The sequence below is a fragment of the Mastomys coucha genome, unplaced genomic scaffold (genome assembly GCF_008632895.1).
Source record: "Mastomys coucha isolate ucsf_1 unplaced genomic scaffold, UCSF_Mcou_1 pScaffold21, whole genome shotgun sequence".
NCBI classification, from domain to species: Eukaryota; Metazoa; Chordata; class Mammalia; order Rodentia; family Muridae; genus Mastomys; species Mastomys coucha.
The window spans coordinates 38285725-38311449 of NW_022196904.1; the positions used below are offsets into that span (position 1 = coordinate 38285725).

Consider the following 25725-nt stretch of genomic DNA (forward strand, 5'->3'; position numbering starts at 1 on the left):
CTCCCTCTGTAACTCGTCCTCTGAGGGGGCAGCCTCACCCTTGGAAGCCCTTGTGTTCTCATAAAAGCCACGTGAAACATGCACGCACAAGGGTAAGCAAAAGCAACAGATCCAAGTGCTATTCTGTGTGCAGCGGGCTTCATCTTCTACATGAGAGAACACCTTGTCTTAGCTTTAGTGAGTGACTTCAACATGCTGAAACCCCACGTTACAATCACAGAGACAGAATTCAGAATTCCCATCCAGCATGACACACACAACCTTACAGTCTAGCATTGTGGTTAGCCCCAAGGACAGGAAGATGTAAGGTAAGTCTGCCAGTCAGGTCAAGTGTGACCATGCACCTATGTTCTCCCGCCCTTTGCAGCAGCAGCACTTTCAGCCACAAACCTCTCCAGACTGGAAAGTGAGTTCTTATACCCCCAATGTAGAATCTTTGTGTTTTATCAACAAAAATCTTTTAAGGAAAAGTAGAAACGAAGACCAGTCCCTTAAGTTTAAAAAGATTCTGGGGAAAACTGGAATGGGTTTATAAAGCTGGCCTTTAAAAGGAGAAAATTCTGGTTGGTATGTGAAGTAATGCAGACTGAAGGCTACGTGCCTGGATAGTTCCAGGGATATCTTCTTCAAGGTCATGTTCTGAAGCGCAATTGCTGGACTCATGCTGAAAACAAAGTCTTGCCAACACATTCACACCGAACGCCAGTGTCTCTACTTTCGTCTGTGAAGTAGGGTAGTGCAAGTGAAACCACTGCATAAGTACCACTTCCAGGTTGTCACTACCAATTTGGAGGAGTCCGCACACCTGATGCTCAGAGCCTGCACACCTGATGCTCAGAGCCTGCACACCTGATGCTCAGAGCCTGCACACTTGATGCTCAGAGCCAGCACACCTGATGCTCAGAGCCTGCACACCTGATGCTCAGAGCCTGCACACCTGATGCTCAGCTACAGAGCGCTAGCAGGCTGGCTCTCCAAGCCAGTCACACCTTCCCCCTTACAAAGCGTGGGCAGGACCCGGACTTTAAATATAGCGCAGAACAGAGGTCAGGGAAGGCTGGCGGAACTTCCTAGAGCGCCTCTGCCTTTCTCTTCACCCCTGAATGTGGATGGAAGACACAGCACAGGCCTCACCGTTACAAATAAGTGTGTGTGCAAAGGTCTGCATGGTGGGCCAATGGGACAGGAAAAGGACACGAACCTTCTCCAGTCTGTGCTGGTCTTTGTGTGTATTGCATGAGATACACAAGGATCCTGGGAGAAGCTACCATATAAGGGGTTTCTGTCACTGCAACTAAAGGTATTTGTAATGGACACAAAGTTCTCATATAAAAGCCAAATTAATGGTTATGAGGACAATCCTTACAACTCAATATTGGAAAAAGAACCTTTGCTTTGACAAATATGGTGATTTGAATAGGAATGGTGCCTATGGAATCATGTGTTTGAATGCATGGCCCATGGGGAGAGGCACTATTAGGATGTGTGGCCTTGTTAGAGGAAGAATGTCACTGTGGAGGACAGGCTTTGAGGTCTCCTATACTCAAGCTTCGCCCAGTGTAGAATCCAGTCCCCTTCCACTGCCTTCAGATCAAGATGTAGAACTCTCAGCTCCTACTCCAGCACTCTGTCTGCTTGTACACTGCCATGTTTTCCTCCATAATGATAATGAACTAAACCTCTGAACCTGTAAGCCAGCCCCAATTAAGAGCTGTCATGGTCATGGAGTCTCTTCCCAGCAGTAGTAACCTTAACTGTGACAACAAGCTTGGGCTTCCTCTTCCTCAACGAAACACCAGTAACATACACTCAATGCAGAAGGGAGGCAGGTGACGGTGGTAAACCAGCGTCTAGTACAAATACACGTGGGAGGAGACGGGCATCAGGGCAGACTGCGAAATCAAGGTCTGTTACAAAGTTCATTTAAACCATCATCCAGATACCAACTTCAAACCATAGAAAACACCAAGTTTATTCGTTGGACAGTGGAAGCTCTAACTTGGGTCTTGAGTCTGTGCCTTCACCCTTGGGGAAGCTGTCTTCTAGATCATCAGCAAGGGCCTCATCGACCTCACGTACGACTTTCACGAAGTCTTCCACCTGTGAGTCCCACAAAGAACCAATGTTTACAGCAGAGCAAAAGGTGGCTTTGAAGACAATGATGGTCACCTACGAGAATGTCCTGATGCTTCCAAATAACTCAATATAAAAACAGGTGTCAGCCAAGAGACTTCCCGCGGGTCACTTGAAATACTCCAGTGATGACCCTAGAAGCGACGACCCTAACCAGTTAGTTCCTTTCACTCCCAGCTGTCAGACTCCCACTGCTTCCTTGTAGGGTAGCTCATGGATGTTTTGTTAATTCCCCCTTGTTGTCAAGTCCCCTTATGCTGTCTCTCTCATTAAGGCATTAAGTCCTGGAAGCGATTCTACCATTTTTGACAACGGAATCAGCCCGCTGTATATTCCCCATACTCACCGCAGGGCTGTAGAGGGGCAGGAGGCTCTGGAAGGCACAGGAACATTTCTGTTTACTTAACTGGCCCTCCTTCAGTCCCCGAGCCACGGTTTCCTATGACAAGCAAAAGAAAAAGTCAATAAAGGAAGCCGACTAACGCTGTCTCTGCAAACAGACATCAGTAGACCCAATCCCAGCTGATCTCATCAGCATTTCGAACGCCCTGCGCTGAGCCTTCTGTGACCTCCACACGGCTAATCTCAGTGATGGACACATGTTCACCATGCTGCCTGGGCCAGGAGCTGAGGCACCACTGAGACCTGTCCTGCTCTCCTGCTCTCCTCCCCACACACTGTTGGATTCTATGTGAAGCCTTTACCTCCTCCCAGGCCTCCCTCCCTTACTCAGGCTCTCCTTTCCAGACTGTCCCTGAAGATGACCAACCTCCGGCCCATTCGCTGGCCGGCTGGCCGGCTGGCCCCAGCCCTCATCTCTATTCCTTTATGCCTGATGCTTTTTGGAAGGATCTTTCCAAATTGATATTATCACTTGCTTAAAAAAAAACAAAAATATTTCAGTAGCGCCTCAGTTTTCTCAGAATTAAATCCAAATTCTCTGAAGGTGGTATCTAACAAGTTTCAGAGTGTGTCCTTGGGTTTTTAACCAGTCCGCCTTCCTGCTACCTTTCCTATAACTTAAAAGACTAAGAAACATGTTTGTCTTTCCTCCCAAAACTTATAGCAATGACAAACAATTTTTTAAAAAAAACATCAGGGCCGGGCGGTGGTGGCGCATGCCTTTAATCCCAGCACTTGGGAGGCAGAGACAGGCGGATTTCTGAGTTCTAGGCCAGCCTGGTCTACAGAGTGAATTCCAGGACAGCCAGGGCTACACAGAGAAACCCTGTCTGGAAAAAAAAAAAAAAAACCTTTGGAATTTTGGGTTGGAGAGATGGCTCAGTGGTTAAGAGCACTGACTGCTCTTGCTCTTCCGAAGGTCCTGAGTTCAAATCCCAGCAACCACATGGTGGTTCACAACCATCCATAATGGTATCTGGTCCCCTCTTCTGGTGTATCTGAAGATAGCTACAGTGTAATGACATATAATAATAAATAAATTATTAAAAAAAATAGAAATAATAAAAAAAATCAAAAAGCAATATAAAATAGATGCTGTGGTGGTTTGAATAAGAATGGCCTCCACAAGGCTCACAAACTTGAATGTTTGGTCACCAGGGAGTGTTGCTATTTGAAAGGATTAGGACTAAGAGATGTGGCCTTAAAGCAGGTGTGGCCTTGTTGGAGGAAGCTGTCACTGTGGGTAGGCTTTGAGGTCTCAGAAGCCCACCAGGCCCAGCGTCTCACTCTCTCCATCTTAGATCAGGATATAGAACTCTCTGCCACTTCTCCAGCTCCACTCCTGCCTGTGTGCAGCCAGGCTCCTGCCATGGTAATGGACTAAGCCCTGAAACTGTGAGCCAGGCCCCAATTAAATGCTTTCTTTTATAAGTGTTTATTTGGTCATGGTGTCTTCTCATATAAACACAAGAGTGACTAAGACATAAGTATTACCCAAGAATAAACAGTCAAAATGAATAAATACATGAGGCTAGGGCTGTAGCTCAGCGGTGAAGCACTTGGTAAGCATTTGAAAACCCTGGGTTTGACTCTAAGCACCATAAAAATATAAAAATTTAAATTTATTTATTTATGTATATTTTTTAATGTAGGAGTGCTGTCTGCATGTATACCCACATGCCAGAAAAGGTCATCAAATCCTTTTCTAGATGGTGGTGAGCCACTATGTGGTTGTTGGAATTGAACTCAGGACCTCTAGAAGAAGAGCAGTCAGTGCTCTTAACCGCTGAACCACCTCACTAGCCTCCCAAAATACAAAATTTAAAAAATGAAATCTTTATGAAGAAGAAACACAAATAATATACAAGTATATGGAAAGATAATACAGCTCACTAATAACAAAAAATATACATTAAAATAGGGCACAAAATTTCACCTGTTGAATTTAGCATAAAATTATAATATACATAATAAGAGCCAAACAAAATCAACATTTTTCACATATCAGAAATTATCCATATAAATTTTAGTAATGTAGTCTGTCTATATGCCTTTAATCACTTGTGTGTACATAGGCACACACAAAATCACATTAGTTATTTTAAAACTACAGATAATTACATAAAAATTTCCCAAATTGAGTAAAATAGTCATACTAGCTTTATAAATAAAAAATATTGGTGGAGAGAAAGAACATATTCTTGCAAGTTATCCTCTGACTTCCACACATGTGTAACCGCCCTACTTAAATCAAAAACATAAGAACAGAGCTGAGGTTGCAGCTCAGAGGGAGACTGCTTGCCTGTCAGGCCCAAGGCCCCAGGTCCCAACCCCAAAGTCACATAAGACAGGAGAGGAGAAAAAAAAATTTAATACTATAAAAAATAACAGTGGAGCTGAGGATGCAACAAGTGGCCCCGCATTTGCCCAGCCATCTCTCCCAAAGTACCCGCTTCTCTGTTCTATCCCAGGACAGCCACTCCTTCCCTGAAAGTTCAGGGCATCAAGTAATCTACAGCTTTTATTTTGCTTAAGAAGCCACTAACATGTCCTCCTACCTTTGTTAACACCTGAAAAATATTAGAAAGGAATTCACATGAAATGTCCTTCAAGATCTTCATATGGAAGTCATCTTGGGTGGAACCACAGATTGTAGGCTCGTCTGTATCAGGCTCTGAGGGGTTCTCTGGTTTCTTCTGACAATGTTCCATATTTTGTAATACCCGAATTAGGCTGTCAATTAGAGGAAGATCCCCTGCACAGAATCAAGGAAATTAAATCAGCCAGCTAAGTATTCATTCGTCCATCCATCCATCCATCCATCTATTATCCATCCATCTATCCAGAACTCATCCTACATATCCTGCAGGGTCTGTAGGTAGAGTGGTTTCTGATTCCGGTTCCTGCTCTGACTTCTACCAATGATGACCCTGTAAGCTCAAATAAACTGTTTCCCCACATCCCAGTTGCTTTTGCTTAGTGCTGTATCACAGCAGCACAGGAAACTAGAATAATCCCCAACTCCACAGAGCTCCTCTGAAAGGCTTGAAGCACAAAAGGAGAGAGCTAATGTAACATGGAGCTAACAACTATATCCATGTTCTGCCCAAACACAAAAACTACATAAAGTTGGGGACCATACAGAGGTCCCCACAGTAAGAATGCCTCGTCCTGTGACATCAAGAAGGGATGTTGCTGGTCTCACACAGAAAAACTCCCTGTGCCACCAGAAAGACCATACACACACACACACACACACACACACCAGCATAGCAGCCCTCATTGGTCAAACTGCATGACGACAGAGAACAAGATAAACACATCTGCAGCAGGAGATAAGGACTCCCCAGCTTTTCACATTAAAGCAAGTCTAAGAAATCTCTGAGGTTTAGGAGATAAGCAACTGAACAGCGGACACCCCCAACATCTGCATTTTTACCTCAGGCCTCTCCCCAGCTCCTCACTACCTCCATCAGGACACCAACAGGCAGCACGTTTAAAGCCAGTCATCCCTTACATACACACATACACACATACACACACACACACTCACACACTCACACACACATACCACTCTTCCTATCCCCAAAGTGAACAGTCTGGTACAGTCTCGTAGTACACTCCCTCATTGCTCCTGCTCCTGCCTTGATTAAAGCTAGAGCCTTGCTTGTCCTGATGCCACACAGCCTGCTATTCTTCTCCCTTTTTACCCATGTCTCCTATGTTTATCAGCCCATGGGCTTCCACAGCCAGCCATATCTATCCAACCTGTGCTTCGAGCCTCCCATGGCTCCCTGCCTCGCCCACAGCAGAATTCCTGCCCTCCACACTCTACTCCCTGGCAGCTGCGCTACTTTTCTTCCCTTCACTCAAAAGACACCCTAGCTGTGTGGAATGTTACCCCTCCTCCTCCAACACACAATGTGCGGTGCTTTTGTGCGCTAGTCTCCATGCACAGTGACTCCTCCCAAACTTTCACGTGACGACCTCCACCAGCTCCCACAAAGCTGTTCAGTGTCACTTGCCAGCAAGGTAACTGGTTTCAGACCCCAAAACAGGGACTGAGGTGCATATCTTACCCACCAAAGCAGACTGGGCCTTCTAGTTCTCCCAGCAGCCCTCAGTCCCTACCTAGCATACTCTGCCCCCAACCTTGAACTTTCCAGCCCAAGGGCTTGGCTACCCTTCCCCCAGAGGCCCCTTCCTATATAATCCAGACATTTTGGTCTCCCTCTCTGTCTCTTTTTCTCCTCTTTTCTCTCTGTGTGCACATCCTTTCTCTTTTTCTCTTCCCCTCCCCCCACCTCTCTCTCTTCATGGTGATTTTCCTGGCCTTGGTCCTTGGGGCCAGAGCAGCTTCCCAATACACCAACATTTAATATAACCTAATCTGGTTTGTACTGGTGCATTCCACTGGTGGAGAAATAACTTACTAGTAACCTCTCCTTAAATATAGAAACAGTGTTTACTTATAAAAGAAACCTAAAACAGGAAGATATCAAAACATCCTTGAATGGAAAAAGACAAGCACCTTTTGCCCAGTAGCGCTAATGGTAATGCTCTTGAGACATTATCTATAGCATCAGAAGAAGCAGAGAGCCTCCTATCAGGCATTTAAAACACCAGAGGCACCAGGCAACCCACTTAGATTAAAACAAAAGGAAGTGAAAGAAGCCAGAGATAGAAAAATCTTACTTAATATCAGGTAAAGTTCAAGACTATTATGGGACCTATTACTAAAAACAGTAAGACAAAGGCTGAAGAAACGGCTTATAAGCCATTCCAGGGGATCCAACACTTTCTTCTGGCTTCCATAAACACCAGGTGCACACATATATATGCAGGCAGACACCTATACACATTAAGATAGATAGATAGATAGATAGATAGATAGATAGATAGATAGATGATAGATAGATAGATAGATAGACAGACAGACACACAGACAGACAGAAAGACAGAAAGACAGATAGGCAGGCAGATAAAATTCAAGAACAAGACAAGGAGGGATGAAGCTCAGTGACAGGATGTCCACCTGCGTGTGCACAGCCCTGGGTCAAACCCTAAGCACATCAAAATCAAACTACAGGCAAGCCAACAAAGGTGCTAGAATCAAAATTAATATACAAATCAACAGCCATCATAAGGCCCAACAATAGTCAGTAGAAGAACATATGTGACAGAGAACAGCTATTCAAAAGGTAAAATGTCTACGAGTAAATGTAATATGTAAGCTGAGAAGCACAAAACCGCTTCTGAGATGGGCAGACCTGCCATACTCTCCCCGACACAGCACACGCTCAACGCAGTCCCAATGCAGCATTGCACTTGGGGCTGTGAACTCTTCACTCTCATTCAGGATTAAACAAGTCAAAGCCGGCAAAACATTGAGATGTCAGACTGAAGAGACACTGTCCTCCTCACAGTGATCCTCTGTGAGCACAGCAATGGAATTAGTGAAATACAGAGGGCTTTAGGAAGTATTCATGATAAAGCAGGGTGGTAGCTCTGGGTGGAGCCCTGCTGTTTGGGGCTGGGGACTGAACGAGGAACAGGAAGGCATTCATGCTAAGCAAGCACCCCATTAAAGCCTCTCCTCAATGCCTTTTATAAACATTATCATATGTTTTATATCTAATATTTTACATGACTAGGATACTGAATAAGGGTATTTTCTTTTTAAATGGAGAAAAAGTGAAGAAAAAAAAAACAGTGACAAGCACACACCGGCCTGGGACTTACAATCTGGTGGACAGCAATCTAATGTGGTGAGCGGACACTACACTTGCCTTCTTCTATCTTCAGGTGCTCCTGTTCGGCCCGTGAGGCACTGATGGCAGACAGCACTGAGAAGACAGAGGCTAGCACTGTCTTCTGCTCCTGCAGGATGACGGGCGGGTCATCGGGCTGGCAGAATTCATGGCACACCAGGTCAAAAAGTAAACTCCACGTGTCTTTTCCAGTATCAGGACACTGCACTTAAATATTTTTAAAAAGTAGTAATTTAAAGCTGGTAAACACTTAGGCGAGCAACTATAGTGAGCTCCAAGAAACCACCTTACCGATCGCTTGAACTCCATCATCCACCGTGGTAAGCAGCTGTAAAATGTGCATGTAAACATCCAGCCCCTCCAAGTTTTCAGAACTGAGCAGACAGAAACGGCAAAAGCACTCGTAACTTCACTGGGTAGAGAGCAGCCATCATTCCCTCTCTCAGCAAGTGTGGAATGGCCAACTGAATAGACTCTGCTCACTAGCACTTCCATTAAAATGGGGAAAACAGAAAAAAGTGAGTGTGTTCATGTCTTTACGTGAGTGTGCGAATAAGTGTGTACATGTGAGAATGTGTGTAAATGTGTATGTGTGTATTATGAGTGCATGTGTGTGAATTGGGAAGTGTGTGAATGTACATATATGTGAAACTAAGACTTCCATGGGAGGGATGTGAGGCCTACAGCACTAGGCACCGTGCTCTCAAGCCTTCACAGATCATCCTAGCTCCCTCGCTGAGAACACCAGGACCATACAAATCTAATTCTTTTGCTCAACACTTTGTATTCCTAGAACTCAAGATGCTGCCTCTTTAACCAGACAATTAAGTGAAAAGAGTGAGCAAGTACTGGTTCAGCTGTGCTGACCAAATGTCTGTCATTTGGGGCACTTAATGCCAGGGCCGGGAAGACAGAAGGTGTTAGGATGCTATGCCTACCTTCTAAGTTATCAGTCTAGGAGGAAAGAAGGTAATTAAAGGGGTAATTACCTTAAAAAATGAAATGAATTTAACATTAGAAGGCCCAGGCACTAAAAGATCACACTGAAATTTAGTCAGGGAAGAAATCTTATGAGAAATGGTGTTTCCACAGGAATCTGAAGAGTGTTTGAGGCATGGGCGAGAGGCATCCTGAGCAAAGGCTTGCAGGCCAAAGGGCCTGGCCCATCTGAAGAATGGAACTTCACCCAGCTGAAGCAAGAACACAGATGGACAGGCTTTGTGTGGGGGCCAGCCTTGCAAATCTGGATCAGTTCCTAAGAAGGCAACTGAAGAGCCTGCTGCATGAAGATGGGTGTGCATACCGCAAAAGCAGCTGTAAGGCTGAGTCTCACAAGAGGCAAGCCAGGCAGCTCAGAAGGTAGGAAGAGTGTGGCCCAAGCCAGAGAGCCAGACCTGGGTACCAGAATGGGATCCCAGTAAGAGCCAGGAACATGGCTCAGAAGCTGATTGGCCATAAGGAGAGCTGAGTAGAGAAGAGTAATTAAGTAAGGGCTTCCAGGTTCTCTCCATTCTCCAGACAAGATGGCGGCATCACAATTTACACACTGGGAATACTCAAGAAGCAGGTGTGTGTGTGTCTCTGTGTGTGTGTGTGTCTGTGTGTAGTTTAAACTTCATTTGATAAAAGGTATAAAATTAAGCTACTCCAGTAAGTTCTGAAACTATGCTAACAACTAAGCAGGTAGTTCAAATGTTAATATTGTAGTAGTTAGTAATAAACTGTTTTAACAACCCATAAACTCCTGCCTCTCATGACAAGACACCGAAGCCCCCAAGTCATCCACCTATGCAGACAGGTATACAGACCCAAGGAGGAAGCAGGAAGAAAACAAGTATGCTCAATGGAACTGTTTCATGTTCGACATAAAATAAAGCAAGAAAGCCTTTTCTCTTTGACTATTTAAAATACATAAAATTGCTGTTGGTAACCACAGCAAGCTAAATGCTGTGGCAGAATTTTAACAGCCACTGTACCCGGCACAAATCCCCAAGGGATGGCACCTAGGCTTTGAAGTGGCCCTTTGTAATTAGTCAGTGACCACTGTCTTAGGTTTATGGAGTTGCCCTTCCAAAGGATTCTCAGAGCCTAAATTCATCCCGCAGTGTGTCTCTCTCCCCCCTCCCTCCCTTTCTCTCTCTCTCTCTCTCTCTCTCTCTCTCTCTCTCTCTCTCTCTCTCTCTCTCTCTCTCTCTCATCGACCGAGTAACTAAGAACAATGACAACAAGCAAGCCACACCAGATCAAATGCTTTCAACACAGGATTCTTGCAGAGAAATTACTCTGCCACCACAAACCCATGAGAGAAACAGCATACTGAATGAAACTAAGGCTCTTCCATCTGAGGATGCTTTGAACAACTGGATTTCCCTACAACATTCCATACAAGAGTTCACATACCGCATTTGTTTGGCAGCTTCCAGTACACAGGGTACGATGGAAAACACTGGCTGCTCTTCTGAGTCCTCCTGGCTTTGGTCCGGAAGCCGGGCAGTCCCCTTTCTAATCCATTCCAACATGAGTTTTTCATCTAAGTCAAAGAGTTTGTCCACGACCTCCCCGACCTTCACCAGCAAGTCAACTGCAGTGGAGACAGGTGTTCAAAAGAGAAACCTAGATCCACTCCCCAGGCTGCTCCCAGAGCCAAATCTTCACTTCCTCCCAGGGTGTCTCCAGGAGCCTATTTAAACCTCCTGCAAAGCAAAGTGGATTCCTGGGGCTGGAGAGATGGCTCAGCCATTAAGAGCACCACCTGCTCCTCCAGCACACCCGGGGTTTGACTCCCAGCACCCACACAGCAAGCAGCTCACAACTGTCTATAATTCCAGCCCTTGGGGGTCTGGCACCTCTTCTGGTCTCTGTGGGCACCAGGCACACACCAGCATGCAAGAGATACACAGATGCGCATGCAGGCAAACACCTAAAAGAATTTTAAACATGAAAACATAAACTGGCCAGGTGGTGGTGGCACACGCCTTTAATCCCAGCACTTGGGAGGCAGAGACAGGCCGATTTCTGAGTTCAAGGCCAGCTTGGTCTACAGAGTGAGTTCCAGGACAGCCAGGGCTATACAGAGAAACCTACAGCTGTCTCGAAAAACCAAAAGAAAAGAAAAAAAAGAAAAGAAAAAAGAAAGCATAAACTGACACACAAGATTTACGCCTACAGTAGTTTCCTAACTCGTGCTCTACTCTTCCTCCCTAGGCTGTGTGGTGACTTGCCATTTGTTGAACTCGACATGATGAAGCAAACATTAGCGTAGAACGATGGGTGTTCCTGGATCCTTCTAACCCAGACACTGGCCACTTCTGTCTGGGAAAGGCAAGTAAGCAACAACCTAGGTGGCAAACGTGAGCTTAGTATCGACCTTACAATAGTTAAGGCCACAACAGTGGTGACTTCCCTCTGCCTCCCCAGGTCCCACCATGAGAAACACTTACCTGCAGGTTTCCAGCAGGGTGGGTGGGTCTGAGTCACACAAACACTGCAGCAGCACCTGCCTGCAGAGCCACAGTAATTGGGAGCTTAGCGCATCACATTGCAAATACCACTTTTTGTTTCATTTTAAACATGTTTTTAATTGCAAGACACAGTATAGATGTAGAAAACCCGATCAAGATGGAGAACGCAGCGACCCTTTAGGACAATTCTTCATGTTATGGTGAACCCCCCAACCATACAACTATTTTGTTGTTACTTCATAGATGTTTTTACTACTTCATAACTATGCTTTGGTTATTGTTAGGAGTCATAATGTAAATACCTGGTATGTGACCCCAAAGGAGTCATGATCCACAGTTTGAGAACTTTTTAGAGCAAGCACTCATCTTTCTAAGGAATAACACAGCTGCCCATCTGCATCCCCCATTCCATTCCACTCCAAATTGCAGGCCCCTCTCTCCCAGGTGACCCAGACTTCTCGGCAGTCCCCTCCTCACTCTGCTCTACACTTCTACTAATACACTTCTCATTTTACATCTAATTTGATATGGAAGAGCTTTATGATTTTTCCTTAAAAATTCTTTCAATTATCTGTGCATCTTTCTTATCTGTTTTCAAATGACACAAAATCACCATTCACTCGCTCTTCAATTCATCATGGAGTACCTTGTGTATGAACATAACAAAAACAATTCAAGAGGCCCAGGTACTTGAGAACAGGGATAAACCCTATGACCCTCTGATAAGAACTGCCCAGCTTTACAATACAATAGCTTTAACTTATGCTGGACAGACTTCATTAAGAACCTTAGTAACATCAGGAACCATCAACAAGAAAGGGAATATGCCCATCAAATTTATCATGTAAGTGCATGGTGCTCTCAGATCTATGGTAACCACCTGAGTGAGACTCCACTACTAAAAAGCCCTCTGCCCAAAGCTCCCTGGCCTGTAGAGGAGAAGTAGCCTCAATGCTTGAGCCTTTCAGTTCCAGAGGTGACCCTTTATCTTCCGGTCTATGGGCAAGGCCCACTCGCCAATCTAAGTCAAAGTTCACAGAGCAACTCTTTGGCAATTGAGTTTCCCAGACTAGTTCTGAGTCCTTGGATTCTCTATGCTTACATTGTTCTGGATTCTGGCCAGCTGCCCCCAGCTCCACGTTAGGTTGTACATACTCTTCGACTAGCCCACTTACTCTGATGACTCAGGCCTTTTCCCATGGATGCACAGGCCCGCCCTGAGTCACGTCCATAGCTACACAGAAGGTGTTCCTGAGACAAGGAGCACTCCACACTTCCACCTCTCCTAGGGACCAGGACTCCCTTGGGATAGAAACTTAGAACCCATCCTGGGAAATACAGCTATTAGGTAGGAGTACTTACCCATGATCCTCGCACTTGCTGATGGACACACATATCTCCCGGAAACAAGCCATATTCCCTAAAATTCCCACACAGATTTCCTGTCAAATCAAATTTCACAGGTCACAATGGCTGTAAGGTAATCACAAAGAATAACAACTTGAACAAAACCCTTTCCTGCACCAAGTTTGAAGGGAAGGAATGAGGAGGCGGAATATGAAAGCATACTGCCAGCAGCCATATTTATACACTTAGCTCATACAGCTCATGTAGTTGAGAAGGAACAAACGACACAAAGAAAGAAGGTGGAAGTTACAGATGAGGAAATCTTATGGTGGAAAGGATTCTTACACAGACAACTAATGGAGAGAGCAGCAGGAAACACAAGCAAACGTAAGAAAAACACAGCAGAGGAAAAGGATCAGGACTAAAAGCTTCTGACTGTCTTGCTCAGGAGTTTAGATTTACTACAAGACAGTGCCTCTGGAGCCAGGATTCTCAGGGAATGAACAAGGAGACACTGAACCATGTTGTCCTGAATCATTTAACACAGTAAGTACACAATGGGGACTGTACTGTTTCCACTTTTCAGATGAGGAAACTGGAGCCCAGGAAAGTCAAGCAACCTGCCCAAGATCTCCAACTGGGATGCTGTACCAATCCAGAGCCTGGATGTTAGGTACCAGGATGCTCAGTCCAAGAAGACAAAGCCACTACCAATGAGGCAGGATGGCACGCATGAGAAAGCATGGAGCCAAAGACTCCAAAGGTTTGGCCAACCATCTGTTGGAAGGTGAAGAGAGAACATGAGGCTTGGCTCCTAAGTTTGAAATTACCTCGATTTCCCAGTCACAGGTATGCACAGGTACTAGTCATACCTACAGGAAAAACGAAGATGAAAAGACACAGTGCATTCACACGGGGCAAGGTTTCCACACTTGCTAAGACACAACACTTAGGGAGTTTGTCAACACTTTTCAAGTCCCATCAACTCTACTGAATCAGAACCTCCAGAGTAAAGAAAGCCTCCAGAGCCAATGTTTACCATGGGCACACTGATAGTGTGATATCGACTGAATTAGAACGGAGAACATGGGATTAGAAAATACAGCATGCAGGTTGGAAATTCCTGAACAAAGCTGGATGTTGCACCAGCTACCAAAAGGGGAGTCAGGGCTTTGTGGTATCACCAGAGGAGAGCTGTACCTTGAGAGAGTAAGAATCACAGAGCTAAGCTGGCTATGGCGACATGTGCCTGTCACCCCAGCTTTGAAGGCTAAAATGAAGATCGCCAGCTCAACCCTTCATCATAACAGCATAGGGACTCGCTACAGAAATGACTGTAAAGTAAGGGTCTGCACTTGGACAGGGTCTAGACTGAGACATAGGGAGGAACAGGAAGGGGAAAAAGCTGACAAAAGTGAGGACTACAGAAAGTTCTAGTAAAACGCAGGTGGATCAAACTTTGGGAAAAGATCAAGAGTGTTGGGGCAGAAAACATACACCCTCTTATCAACAGAGAGAGAATGAGTGAGCTTTCTGCCAAAGGACAACCTCCTAACTGGGCGGATGTCAAACAGTGCCTAGAATTTCACATGGAGATGTGGCCTGACTTTTGAAGGTCCTGTAGGACGAAGCTTTTGAGAAGGGTATGACCCTGGTCTAAAGCACTGACGGCACGGTAGGAACACCCCAACCTGCTGGATCAGACACTCATGAAGTGGGCTCAGTACCCGTGACCTGGGATGTGCTAATGATTCCACCATCCAGACAGGCTGAGAACTGACTTTAGTACACTGTGACTAGGACATATTTACTACAGTGTGGCTAATTCCTGAGCCGATCACAACTCAATATATTTAAAATAGTAAAATCCGGGAGACAACCTCACAAAATTGCCAACACTTCAAGTTAATGCAAGGATCCAATAAGAGCGGAACATTCCACTAAATAAAACTCTTAATTCAAAAGTGCTGGAGAGATAGCTCAGTGGTTAATAGCACTGGCTGCTCTTCCAGAGGTTCAGAGCTTAATTCCCAGCAACCATATGGTGGCTCATGACCATCTATAATGAGATCTGGTGCCCTCTTCTGGTGTGTAGACATACCTGTAGACAAAGCACCCCTATATATAAATATATAAATCTTCTTTTTTTAAAAAAAAAATCTTACTTCAACTTTCAACTTGTAAATATACTGGATGGAATTTTGCACTTCATCTCAAAGAAAAAAAAGCAACAATAGGGTTATACTGGAGTTGGGCTTAGGCTCAAACCCCAGCTTGTCTTTAACAAGCTGTGAGATTTGGACAGTCTCTGAGACTCTTTTTATCTATTAAGTGTGTCTCATAGGAGCAACGCAAATTGAGAATCATGCATCATGTACACTGCACATAGAGTTGTAAACAGCAGTAAAGCTGGGGATACTACAATGCTCACATAGTTCCATCTGTTGTTCTTGGGAGCTTGCTCTCAGGAATAACCACAGAGAACTTATTTGGGAAGGCAGAAAAGTGCCACGCTGAGTTACTGACGCACTCCGAAAAGGGAAGGGAAGGGAAGGACAGCTCCGGCGCTGTGCTGGTGAGACGGGATGCAGGCAGTCCTGGACTAGGAAGAGCATGCCAAAAGTTCTCACAATCAGACAGTGGAAGTCCTAAGTGACAACAACCTTAGGATGTTTTTAGGCAGTGGAGAGCTTTGTGAATGAAAAGAACAGGAGACACAAATGGCAGGCCTGTGCTCCCACTGTCCCTTGTTCTGTCACGTATCAGTAGCTTAGTGTGGCTGTGTGTGGCTGTGTCTATCTGGTTTCCATGGCTGTTAAAGCAAAGCATTGACCTCCCTCATCTAGTCCAAATCTAAAATTCTACGTATCTAGTCATTGCAAGGGGTGCATTACCTAAGAACCTTCAATAAGTATAGGTACTCTGATTTACTGGCTTATAGCTAATAAGCAAGGCAAGAGAAAAGAACTCTTAATCTTATACTTACTCTTAATCGGGGACACCTGGATTTGGCCAGCACTCCCATGAATATGTCAGGAGCCTTAAATTCTTGGAGAAATAAAGCCACATCCTACAAACAAAAGTGATTACCAAATTTGATGCTGAGTCCTGTTCTTCAATCTGCAACAGTTAAGACGACCCTAAAAGTCTAATTTCATGCTGACTTCCTTCTTCCCTCCACAAGGGAAAAGCTAAGGTCGGGAACTGTTCCAAAAAGACAAAAGTACCATAGGAAAGAGCCTTTGTGGTACCTGGTCCCTAGGCAGTGGAATAATCCCATAAACCAATCTAAACCAGACAGTGATGCACCAGACAATGACCCTCCTTTTATTCTGTACTGAATAGATTAGCCTAAATGGTTTCTTTTTTTTGACCACCTAGAATTCTCATTGACTTATTCAAAGACATTTGCTGATTGTTAGAAATGGGGGAGGGGAAGGGGGACCAATATGAGAAGTATGGGGAAAGAATCAACTTCTAAATCTTACCCTGTAAGAACTTAAAACTTGGGCTGGAGATGACTCAGTGGATAAGAGCACTTACTGCTCTTCCAGAGGTCCTGAGTTCAATTCCCAGCAACTACATAGTGGATCACAACCATCTGTAATGGGATCTGATGCCCTCTTCGAGTATGCAAGTATTACATGCAGATAGAGTACTCATACATAAAATAAATATTCTTTAAAAAAAAAAAAAAGAACTTACAACTTAAAACTGAGATATATTCAATATCAGGACTTAGATGTCTAAAATCCTTAATAGAAAAGGGGGAGGGAGGGTTGTTTTTGGTTTTGGTTTTTTATGAGACAGGGTTTCTCTGTATAGTCCTGGTTGTCCTGGAACTCACTCTGTAGACCAGGCTGGCCTTGAACTCAGAAATCTGCCTGCCTCTGCCTCCCAAGTGCTGGGATTAAAGGTGTGCACCACCACCATCCAGCAACAAAACAAAATATCTGACTGCAGTGTGACTACAACAGCCTAAACTTCCTCCCTACAGATTTCGTTTCTCCCACATCACCCAAAGGGGCACACCAAGCAGGTGACCCAGAGTGCACATGGACCCCAAAGAGATGAATCTCACCTAGTAATGTAAGGTACAAAACTAAATATACATGTGTCAGTAGCTCCATGAAATTATACTGCCAGGTGATGTCATAGCTGTCTTAGTTCACATCTATGTTAAATACATTATGATGTCCGTAGGATGGAACTGTATGTTTAAAGGCACAATTTTAACATTCATAGCACCTGAGACTTCATACTCTGGGCCACAAACTGGAGAGACTGCAATCACTGAATAGGCCTTTCCCCAAACAGTGGAGGAATGACCCTTTTTACTTATTTATTATATGTATATGAGTGTTCTATCTGCAGGTAGACCTCAAATCCCAGTCTAGATGGTTATGGGCCACCGTGTGGTTGCTGGGAACTGAACTCAGGACGTCTGGAAGGGCAGACAGTCCTCCTAACCACTGAGCCATCTCTCCAGCCCCTTCATTACCTCCCCACTCTTGAGTCTGTTCAGAATCGTACTTCCATCCGCATACCTCATCCATGGACATATCCCAGACTCTGCAAATTTCATTCTCCATTTCTTCAGCAAGCTCTGCCTCCTCTTCCTCATCATCTGAGCCAGATGTGACACTTCCAGGTGTGACAATCTTCAGAAACATAAAGGAAAAAAAAAGATCATACTCATAAGTCTTCAAGTAAAATATTATCACTGAGAAGTCTCAGTCTCTCAAAAGTATCTCCTCAGGCAAAACAGTCTCTAAAAACTAGCGCCTTGTGACCAAGCCAGCTCAGTCAGTCAACAGGTTCTCCAGGGAAGGGGCAGGGATTAAAAAGAAAAAAGACAATTAGACAACATTGTAGCATGAACCCCAGCAAGTTCTGAGGCTAAGACTGGTTTATTTTTTTTCCCAATCTGCATGCAAATAATAAGGTCAGTTCTAGGTTAAGGAACAAGTAAAACAATAAACACAAATAGTCAAGGGACAGCAAGGCAATAAACAAAATCCTCCTGTGGCCTATTCCTGGGAGAAGACAGACACTTCTCTTAAAAGAAGAAAACTAAATCTTATGGGAAGGGTAGAACTCTGTACTGGGGAAATGAGGTGAGCATTCGGAGGTGACTACAAGAGCTCAGAAAGTATAGGACATGTTTGGAGATGGTCAACAGTCTACTGGTGATGGAACACAATGTATGGTAATATGGATGAAGAAGGTGCAACCAGCCTTGGATTCCCAGTTAGCAAACAGAAAGTTTTCTCCTATGAGCAACAAGAACAACCTTTAAAAATAATAAAAAGGAAGATTGTTTTGGCAATGTAGAAAATGGCTCAGAGAAAACAGAAATTGGCGGCACGGACAGCAACAGGCAGAAAACTCACGACTACTGGCAGCCTCATTATAATCTCAATCTATACAAAATCTTGTCTGCGATAATACTGGCTATCTTGTTTTAACAGAAACTATGAAAGGATGCTTCTAGAATGGGATAAGCTCGCGTCTCGGAGATCAGGGCTGTCTGAATCTGTATTCCACTAGAACAAGAGCCGACAAAACACGAATGGTAGGGTCTCAACTTCATAAGTGACAATGGAGTTAGGAAGTAAAAGCCGAGTAAAGAACGTGTGCGGTGTAGTTGTGGCAAGTTAGTCAATCAGCACCCGCGAACCTCCAGCATCCCATCCACTCCCTTGGTACGGAGGGCGCCTGCGCGAGTCTCCGCACCTGGATGAGCCCGCTGAGGACACCGAAAAGCCAGTGCTTGCTGTAGACCGTGCTCCCGATGCGGTCTCCACCACCCAGGTCCTCTTCATCCTCCTGACCACAGTTAGGCGGCGGCGGAGACGGGTTTCGATCCATGCCGGTGCCCGCCAACAGCACCGGAAGCCGCGGAGGAGGCGAGAGGACGCGCCAGAGAACCCAACGCGCTCGGCGCAGCTCCCCACAGCGCCACCTACCGTCAGGCTCCCGAGTGGTCCAGGAACCTGTAGGATTCGTGGGGTCTCCCTCAACGTGTCCACCCAGGACCAGAAGCAAGCACAGAACACACACATCAGTGTTACCTGTCGTTTGTCTGGAACAAAGAGGGGGAAGGGAAGGGGAAAAAAAATACTTACTTAGCCAGGGAAGAGGAGGATGGAGGCGCTTGTATGTGGAACTTTAATACAAGCTGAATCTGGATGAAGAACTGAATATATAAAACAAAATTTGTAAAGGTTCTAAATCTAGAAGGAATTTTAAAGGACTTTTTTTTTTTTTTTGGTTTTTTTGGTTTTTCGAGACAGGGTTTCTGTCTGTCCTGGTTTCTGTCTGTCCTGGAATTCACTCTGTAGACCAGACTGGCCTCGAATTTAGAAATCCGCCTGCCTCTGCCTCCCAAGTGCTGGGATTAAAGGCGTGCACCACCACTGCCCGGCCTTAAAGGACCTTTTCTGACCTCAGAGATAAATAGACAAAAGTCTAATATTTACAACTGCCATGTCCAGGTATGTCAGCCATTCATTAGTGCTGATTTATACCTTACATCAGCTTAAATTTCAGCACCCACTTGTGGGTTTTTATTCTTTAATTTGATTCTTTGTTTGAATCAGGGTCAAGCTATGTAGTCGGGGGCTAGCCTGCTCCTCACCATCCTATGCCTCCACTTCCAGCAGCTAGGACTATAGGCAGTTGCCCCCGTGCCCAGAAACTCTTGTTTGGTTGGTTTTTGTTTTTAATTTTTTTAATCTGAGGTTCATACTAGTACACTGAAGTGTGCATACATGCTCTGTGAATTTTCTTTTCTCTTAAAATCTCAGGTGCAGGCAATTGAATTAGCTGTGACTCGTGTTTATGGAATCTTCTGAGTTGTCATGATCCAACAAAGCTTTCCTGGTCCTTCTCTCACAGAATTGCTTTTTATAACCAGAAAGTAATATTCTCTCTCTCTCTCTATCTCTCTCTCTCTCTCTCTCTCTCTCTCTCTCTCTCTCTCTCTCTCTCTCTCTCTGTGTGTGTGTGTGTGTGTGTGTGTGTGTGTGTGTCTGTCTGTCTGTCTCTCTCTGCATCTTTGTCTCTGTGTCTCTGTCTCTCTCTGCATCTCTGTCTCTGTGTCTCTCTCTGTGTCTCTCTCCTCTGCCTCTGTCTCTGTCTGTCTCTCTGTTTGTCTGTCTCCCTCTCTCTGTCTCTCTCTCTCTGTCTCTCTGTCTGTCTCTCTGTCTCTGTCTCTCTGTCTGTCTCTGTGTCTGTGTCTGTGTCTGTGTCTCTCTCTCTCTCTCTCTCTCCCTCCCTCCCTCCCTCCCCCCCTCTCTGTGCTATGTGTTGTGAATTTTTCGTATATCCTGATCCATCCCTGGAGCTATCTCTACAGTTTTCTCACAGAGATGTGATCTGCTCCAGCGTGGTTCTTGCCCTTCTTTGGCCCTGTGTTAACTCTCATCAACACATACCACACAGCTTTGCCATGGGCTTCATGAGGTTCATTCTGAAGATCAGTTGACATGACACATGGAGTATATCTGTTGGAGGAAAGATTAACTGAATTAATTATATGTAAAAAATATGCACCTGTCAGTGTGTGTGTGGGGGGGGTGTTCTCCGTTGTTTTGTTTTGTTTTTTCATGGTTGTAGGCACAGACTCAACTGCTGAGAATACATTGCCAACCTATGAAAGTGGTTTCAAACTGTCAACTTCAATACAATCCCTAGTTGTATAGAAAATCATTAAGAATGTTGGGTTACTGGGCAGTGGTAGCACACGCCTTTAATCCCAGCACTTGGGAAGCAAAGGCAGGCAGATGTCTGAGTTTGAAGCCAGCCTGTTCTACAGAGTGAGTTCTAGGACAGCCTGGGATATACAGAGAAGCCCTGTCTCGGAAAAAAAGAAAAAGAAGAGAAAAGAAAAGAAAAGAAAAGAGAAGAAAAAAAAGAAGGCCTGGACAATGTGCTATGGGGACATTTAGATGGTGGGGCTAATGTCCTGCAGGTGAGAGCTTATCCTAGTCTAGAGCAGGGAGTGTGGAAAGAGAAATTGCTTTGAATATTGTTTATGCAATGGATACAAACTAGTTTATACCTCAGAGAAGGAAAGGGTGAGAGACTCGAGAACCTCTGGGTCCAGGCCCCTGAGGCAGGGAAGGGACCAACAGAAGGCCAGAGTCTAAGGATGCAGCCAATGACAAAGGATAGAGCCTCCCAGACAGAAAGGGGATGCCTGCCACATGACCCAGGGAAGGTGCGGTTTGGTAAAGAAACTGCATGGGCTCTCTGAACCCCGATTCCCAAGACCTGAGTGTCATCAAGATTGTGTAAAGGGAGCACCCTCAGGCTCCACCTCGACCCCGGAGCTGGTCGCCACTGGAGTGAGTCCACATAGGCCAGTGTGCATTTGCTCTTTGTTCATTTCTTTCAGGTTGCAGGTAGGGGAGTGTCAAAGTTTAGTTAGTGGGCTGGAGAGATGGCTCAGTGGTTAAGAGCACTGACTGCTCTTCCGAAAGTCCTGAGTTCAAGTTCCAGCAACCACATGGTGGCTCACAACCATCTGTAATGAGATCTGATGCACTCTCCTGGTGTGTCTAAAGACAGCTATAGTGTACTTACATATAATAAATGGGCCCAAATAAATCTTTTTTTCAAAAAAAAAGCTTAGTTAGTTAGTTGGTTAGTTAGTTTTGTTTTTTGAGACAGGGTTTCTCTGTGTAGCCATGGCTGTCCTGGAACTCATTCTGTAGGCCAGAACTCAGAGATCCACCTGCCTCTGCCTCCGCTGTGCTTGGATTAAAGGGGTGCCAACACTACCACCCAGCTTAGTGTTAAAGCCTTTCTATCCCAGGGGAAATGATTGCAGAATATGTCTTTTTTTTTCCTACAATTATTTTTTTACAAAATGGGAATGGCTGGTCCCTTTGAAGGGTTGAGATTATCTGTAGAGGGGCATCTAGATCTGAGGCCCCACATCTAGATCTGTGGGAAGTGTCAGACTTTAAGACAATCACAGGATGGTTCTGATTTTGTAAGTCATATTTTACTGAGTAAGAACTTACTGATTTTCATGGGGAGGGCATAGGGGAATGGAAGCTGGGGCCTCACATGTGCTAGGCAATCATGTTTATCATTGGGCCATATCCCAGAATGCATTGGTTTTATCTAGCTTTTAACTTCATAACTGAAACCATACATAGGGCTTTCTTGCTACCTCATGTCATATTCCAATTCCCATCTCTTCATGTCTGTTTCTTAAAAAAAAAGAAAGAAAGAAAGAAAGAAAGAAAGAAAGAAAGAAAGAAAGAAAGGGAAGGAAAAGAAAAGAAAAGAAAAGAAAAGAAAAGAAAGTGATGTTCCTTGCTCATCCACATGGACAGTGACAAATTGCATTTCACAAGTATTTATTCAGCAGGTTGGGATGTTTAAGGATCCAGATTTTAGGAAATAACTCGACTCAGTAATTGCCCCTTTTCTTGGGGGACGCATGACTGGGAACAACAGGAAGAGAAAACTCAGTATTTTTTAGGCAGACCAGCAGGTCGGAAGTGGTTGGGGTCTTTGCCACTCCTGCCCCACTTGTTGGCAATCTGGTCAGCTCTTGAGTCCTCTGCTCCGCGTCCGGTGAACTTCTGAATACCTTCTCTGGCATCGCTGTAATTAGGATGGACAGGGAGACTTTTAACCAAGCTGATGGGTAATAGTCCCACCCTCAGGACACTCTCCTCTTCAGGAGATGGCTATAAGAGAAGGCCAGGAACGCCAGGGAGGGGGAGGCTGGTATGGACCCGCCCAGGCTGTCAGCCTCAGGCTGGATAAGCAGCAGCAGAAGAGAAAGAGTGGGGGTCATCTCCAAGCAATCACATGACCACAACCACTCCTGGTACTATTCACAGAAAAGGGGAAGATCAAGAGGTAATGGGTGGTATGCACAGGATGCAGAAGAGCACTCTTTCCTGGCTGTCCAAAGCAGTCAATCTCTGCTCACCCAGGCCTGTGTTACCTGATGACTTTAGCAGCCCAGGCTCCCCCGGGGCCCCTCCGGGCAGCATCATAGTTCCCCCGAGCATGGAAGTATTTGTCTGAGTTTTTCCAGTTAGCTTTCTTCATGTCAGAGTAGGCTCGCCACATATCTCTAGACCCTGGAGAGGGAAGAGCGTGATGAGGATGGTTGTGTTTAGGTAAAACAGAGGGCTAAAATGTCTATCCAACTCATCCCAGCTTTTCCCAAAACCCACAGAAATGTTGCTAGCTTGAAATAAATAGTTCTTACTGCCCCATGTCTGTGTAAGAACATTGGAGGGAGTTTGATTCTGATAGAGTCCCATCTTAGTTCTGTTGCTATTTGTCTCTGGCTGTTCAAAAAGCTGTTGACAGTGGAGCTGCTTTGCACCCATCCCATGATCTGCTCCTTCTCAGGTAAGCAAGTAAGTGTGTTCTCAAAGCTGTATAGTGGCCAACCTGGGCTAAGTTCGGCTCTTCCTAAGATAGATAAGGGGTTTTCTAAGATAGCTTATATATGCTCTTTGTGCATTGGTTTCCTTAAAGGGTAGTTGTGGCAAATACACCACAAGATTAATTTAAAAATGAATTCATGTCCATACATAACGCTCCTTGGACAATGCCCACTCTGAGTGGAAAACTCAATTTGCCTTGCTTGCTGTCACTGTGGGTTGGGGCTGCACCGGTTCTCCCGCACCTCCCCTGGAACCAGACAGAGAAGTGAACTGTTTATCACTCTCCGCAAGGGGGCAGTAGAGCCCCACTTCTATTGGCGAGTCTTCCTCTTTCACCTACAGATTGCTCCTACACTCCTGTTGAAAGGCTGCTGAACAAACATTATAGGATCCAAGACTAGGAATCCTCACAGAAAAAGGTCAACACTGAACAGAAAAGCTCCAAACGACTTAGGAAAACCCACACCACCACTCTATCAATGGGGATTTCACAAGCATGTTTGCCCTTGATTATGTGGTCCCTGCTCAAGTAAATTCTTAAAACTCACAAACACAACCTCCTGCCCCCATTCTTTAAGCCTACCTTGAGCAGCTTCTTTCATGAACCGGAACCATCTTTGGCTGTTAACTCCCAGGATCAAGAAGCAAAAAAAGATGATGACAATGGAAGGCTTCATGCTCTAGGGCCAGGAAAACAAAGATGAACGTGTTTCTTGGGCTGGAGGATGCTTCTGCAAAGCTGTCTATCTTTGACACCAGTAACAAACCCCACTGGGTTTCATACATAAACCCACACATGTGTAAACAAAGATTATAGGTAAGGGGATTCCAGGGAGCTCTCTAGCTCTCCATTTCCATGTATTTCATTAGAATTCCACTGTCTGAGGGCTTGCAAATGGACCATTCGTATAAAGCACATTGCATTCCAATCGTGCCAGTTGAAACTCAGCTGTAAAGGAACTTTCCAGAGGGCTTCGTGGGGGCTTTTTTAACCAACATAGCTTCCTGCAATGTATCTGTAGGAGGCTAATTGCACCCTTCCCTGAATTCACACGGAAGCACACTACACATTCCATACGGAAAGCATAATGTTCAGTGAATTCCAACCATCTAGTGGATTCGGGAAAGAGACAGAACACTAAACACAACAAGCAAATGCTGGCGGGGAAAAGAATCTGCCTAGAGCGAATGTTGGAAAGTTCTGGCAACTCACCTTGTGCTGTGAGCTCCTGTTGGGACCCCCAGGTGAGTGGCCTCTGTCCCTTGCAGAGGAGATGTGGCTGGGGATAGCTATATATACACTGTCACTGCACTAATGGAGCAATTTCTGCTTGATCTTGCATAATCCCACTTGCCCCTAATTTATCTTTCAGAACATAACTTTTCCTTCATGAACATCTTCTTTCCCCAGATTGCGCAATCTAGCCATTTTCAGAAATGTGGCAAGTTAGGGCTTTCTGCGTCTTCCCCATCCTGGTTGGAAATAATCAGGATGAATGCTTTACATCCAGTTTCCTGCGAAGGGAAAGCATTACATTAGAAAGAGAAATATGAATGTGCAATAGATCATGGGAGCCAATCCAAAGGCCAAGCTAATGCCCTTTCAAAGCATAGTTCAGATTTAAGCTGAAACCTTAGGGAACAGGAGGAAGGAAGGCAGAAACTGGTATTTAGCACTCACATGAATGCACTCAGTGCTGGGAAAGATCTTCTCCAGACTCGAGTATATTCCATATCACTATGGAAGGTAAGAGAACAGATTAAATTTACAGACTTTGATAAACCAGGAATACTAAACAACAGAACAATTAGCTTCAAAGTCCCAAAGAAATAACACACCATAAACATGAGTGAGAAAGGCCCCCTGGATGCTAAATTATCCTAACAGTGGGCTCAGGCAGAAAACAGCAAGACACAACACAGGAATGCTGGAAAATGACACCAGGAATCAGCTATTGAAGCCAGAAAAACAACACTAGGTTTTTCCATGTGAGTTAATCTTATGAGGAAGCCATTCAGACCATGGTCTTCTCCCCTTTTCTATCCCTGCCCCTTAACACAAAATAGAAAAATGAAACGTATTGAGTTCTCTAGAGAAGGAAGGGTGGTAGAGCTGCGACCTGGTAGATGTGGTGGAGGCATCACTTTTGGCCTTCTGCTCCAAGGGCCCTGGGCTGAAAGCTG

General features: G+C 44.9%; 2 protein-coding genes across 2 annotated transcripts; both read right to left on the reverse strand.

The window, feature by feature from the left end:
* Positions 1 to 1947: 1947 nt before the first annotated feature.
* On the reverse strand, positions 1948 to 19013 carry Saal1 (serum amyloid A like 1). Its single transcript, XM_031386716.1, has 12 exons — positions 18851 to 19013; positions 17662 to 17775; positions 16101 to 16184; positions 13130 to 13209; positions 11747 to 11806; positions 11528 to 11643; positions 10707 to 10887; positions 8598 to 8680; positions 8325 to 8513; positions 5094 to 5290; positions 2480 to 2572; positions 1948 to 2100 (listed from the first exon to the last, which is right to left on the reverse strand). Exons 1-12 carry the CDS (start codon positions 18983 to 18985, stop codon positions 1972 to 1974), a joined length of 1461 nt encoding a protein of 486 aa, XP_031242576.1. The 5' UTR covers positions 18986 to 19013; the 3' UTR covers positions 1948 to 1971.
* A 3458-nt stretch (positions 19014 to 22471) lies between these two features.
* Positions 22472 to 24838, reverse strand: LOC116100507 (serum amyloid A-3 protein). The gene is made up of 4 exons (XM_031384310.1): positions 24755 to 24838; positions 24125 to 24221; positions 23088 to 23226; positions 22472 to 22738 (listed from the first exon to the last, which is right to left on the reverse strand). The coding sequence occupies exons 2-4, from the start codon at positions 24216 to 24218 to the stop codon at positions 22600 to 22602; spliced, it is 372 nt and encodes a 123-aa protein (XP_031240170.1). The 5' UTR covers positions 24219 to 24221; positions 24755 to 24838; the 3' UTR covers positions 22472 to 22599.
* Between the last annotated feature and the right edge of the window lie 887 nt (positions 24839 to 25725).

What these genes read in the sequence shown, in the direction of transcription:
- Saal1 (XM_031386716.1), bottom strand. Translation starts at nt 18,985, where the DNA reads ATGGATCGAAACCCGTCTCCGCCGCCGCCTAACTGTGGTCAGGAGGAT. An exon ending in GAAGCTGCCAAACAAATGCG is followed by an intron (nt 8,681 to 10,706) that starts GTATGTGAACTC and finishes CTGTCTGCTCAG; the next exon opens with TTCTGAAAACTTGGAGGGGC. An exon ending in TGATGGAGTTCAAGCGATCG is followed by an intron (nt 8,514 to 8,597) that starts GTAAGGTGGTTT and finishes AAAATATTTAAG; the next exon opens with TGCAGTGTCCTGATACTGGA.
- LOC116100507 (XM_031384310.1), bottom strand. Translation starts at nt 24,218, where the DNA reads ATGAAGCCTTCCATTGTCATCATCTTTTTTTGCTTCTTGATCCTGGGA. An exon ending in CATGAAAGAAGCTGCTCAAG is followed by an intron (nt 23,227 to 24,124) that starts GTAGGCTTAAAG and finishes TTCCCTCTCCAG; the next exon opens with GGTCTAGAGATATGTGGCGA. An exon ending in TGGGCTGCTAAAGTCATCAG is followed by an intron (nt 22,739 to 23,087) that starts GTAACACAGGCC and finishes TCCTAATTACAG; the next exon opens with CGATGCCAGAGAAGGTATTC.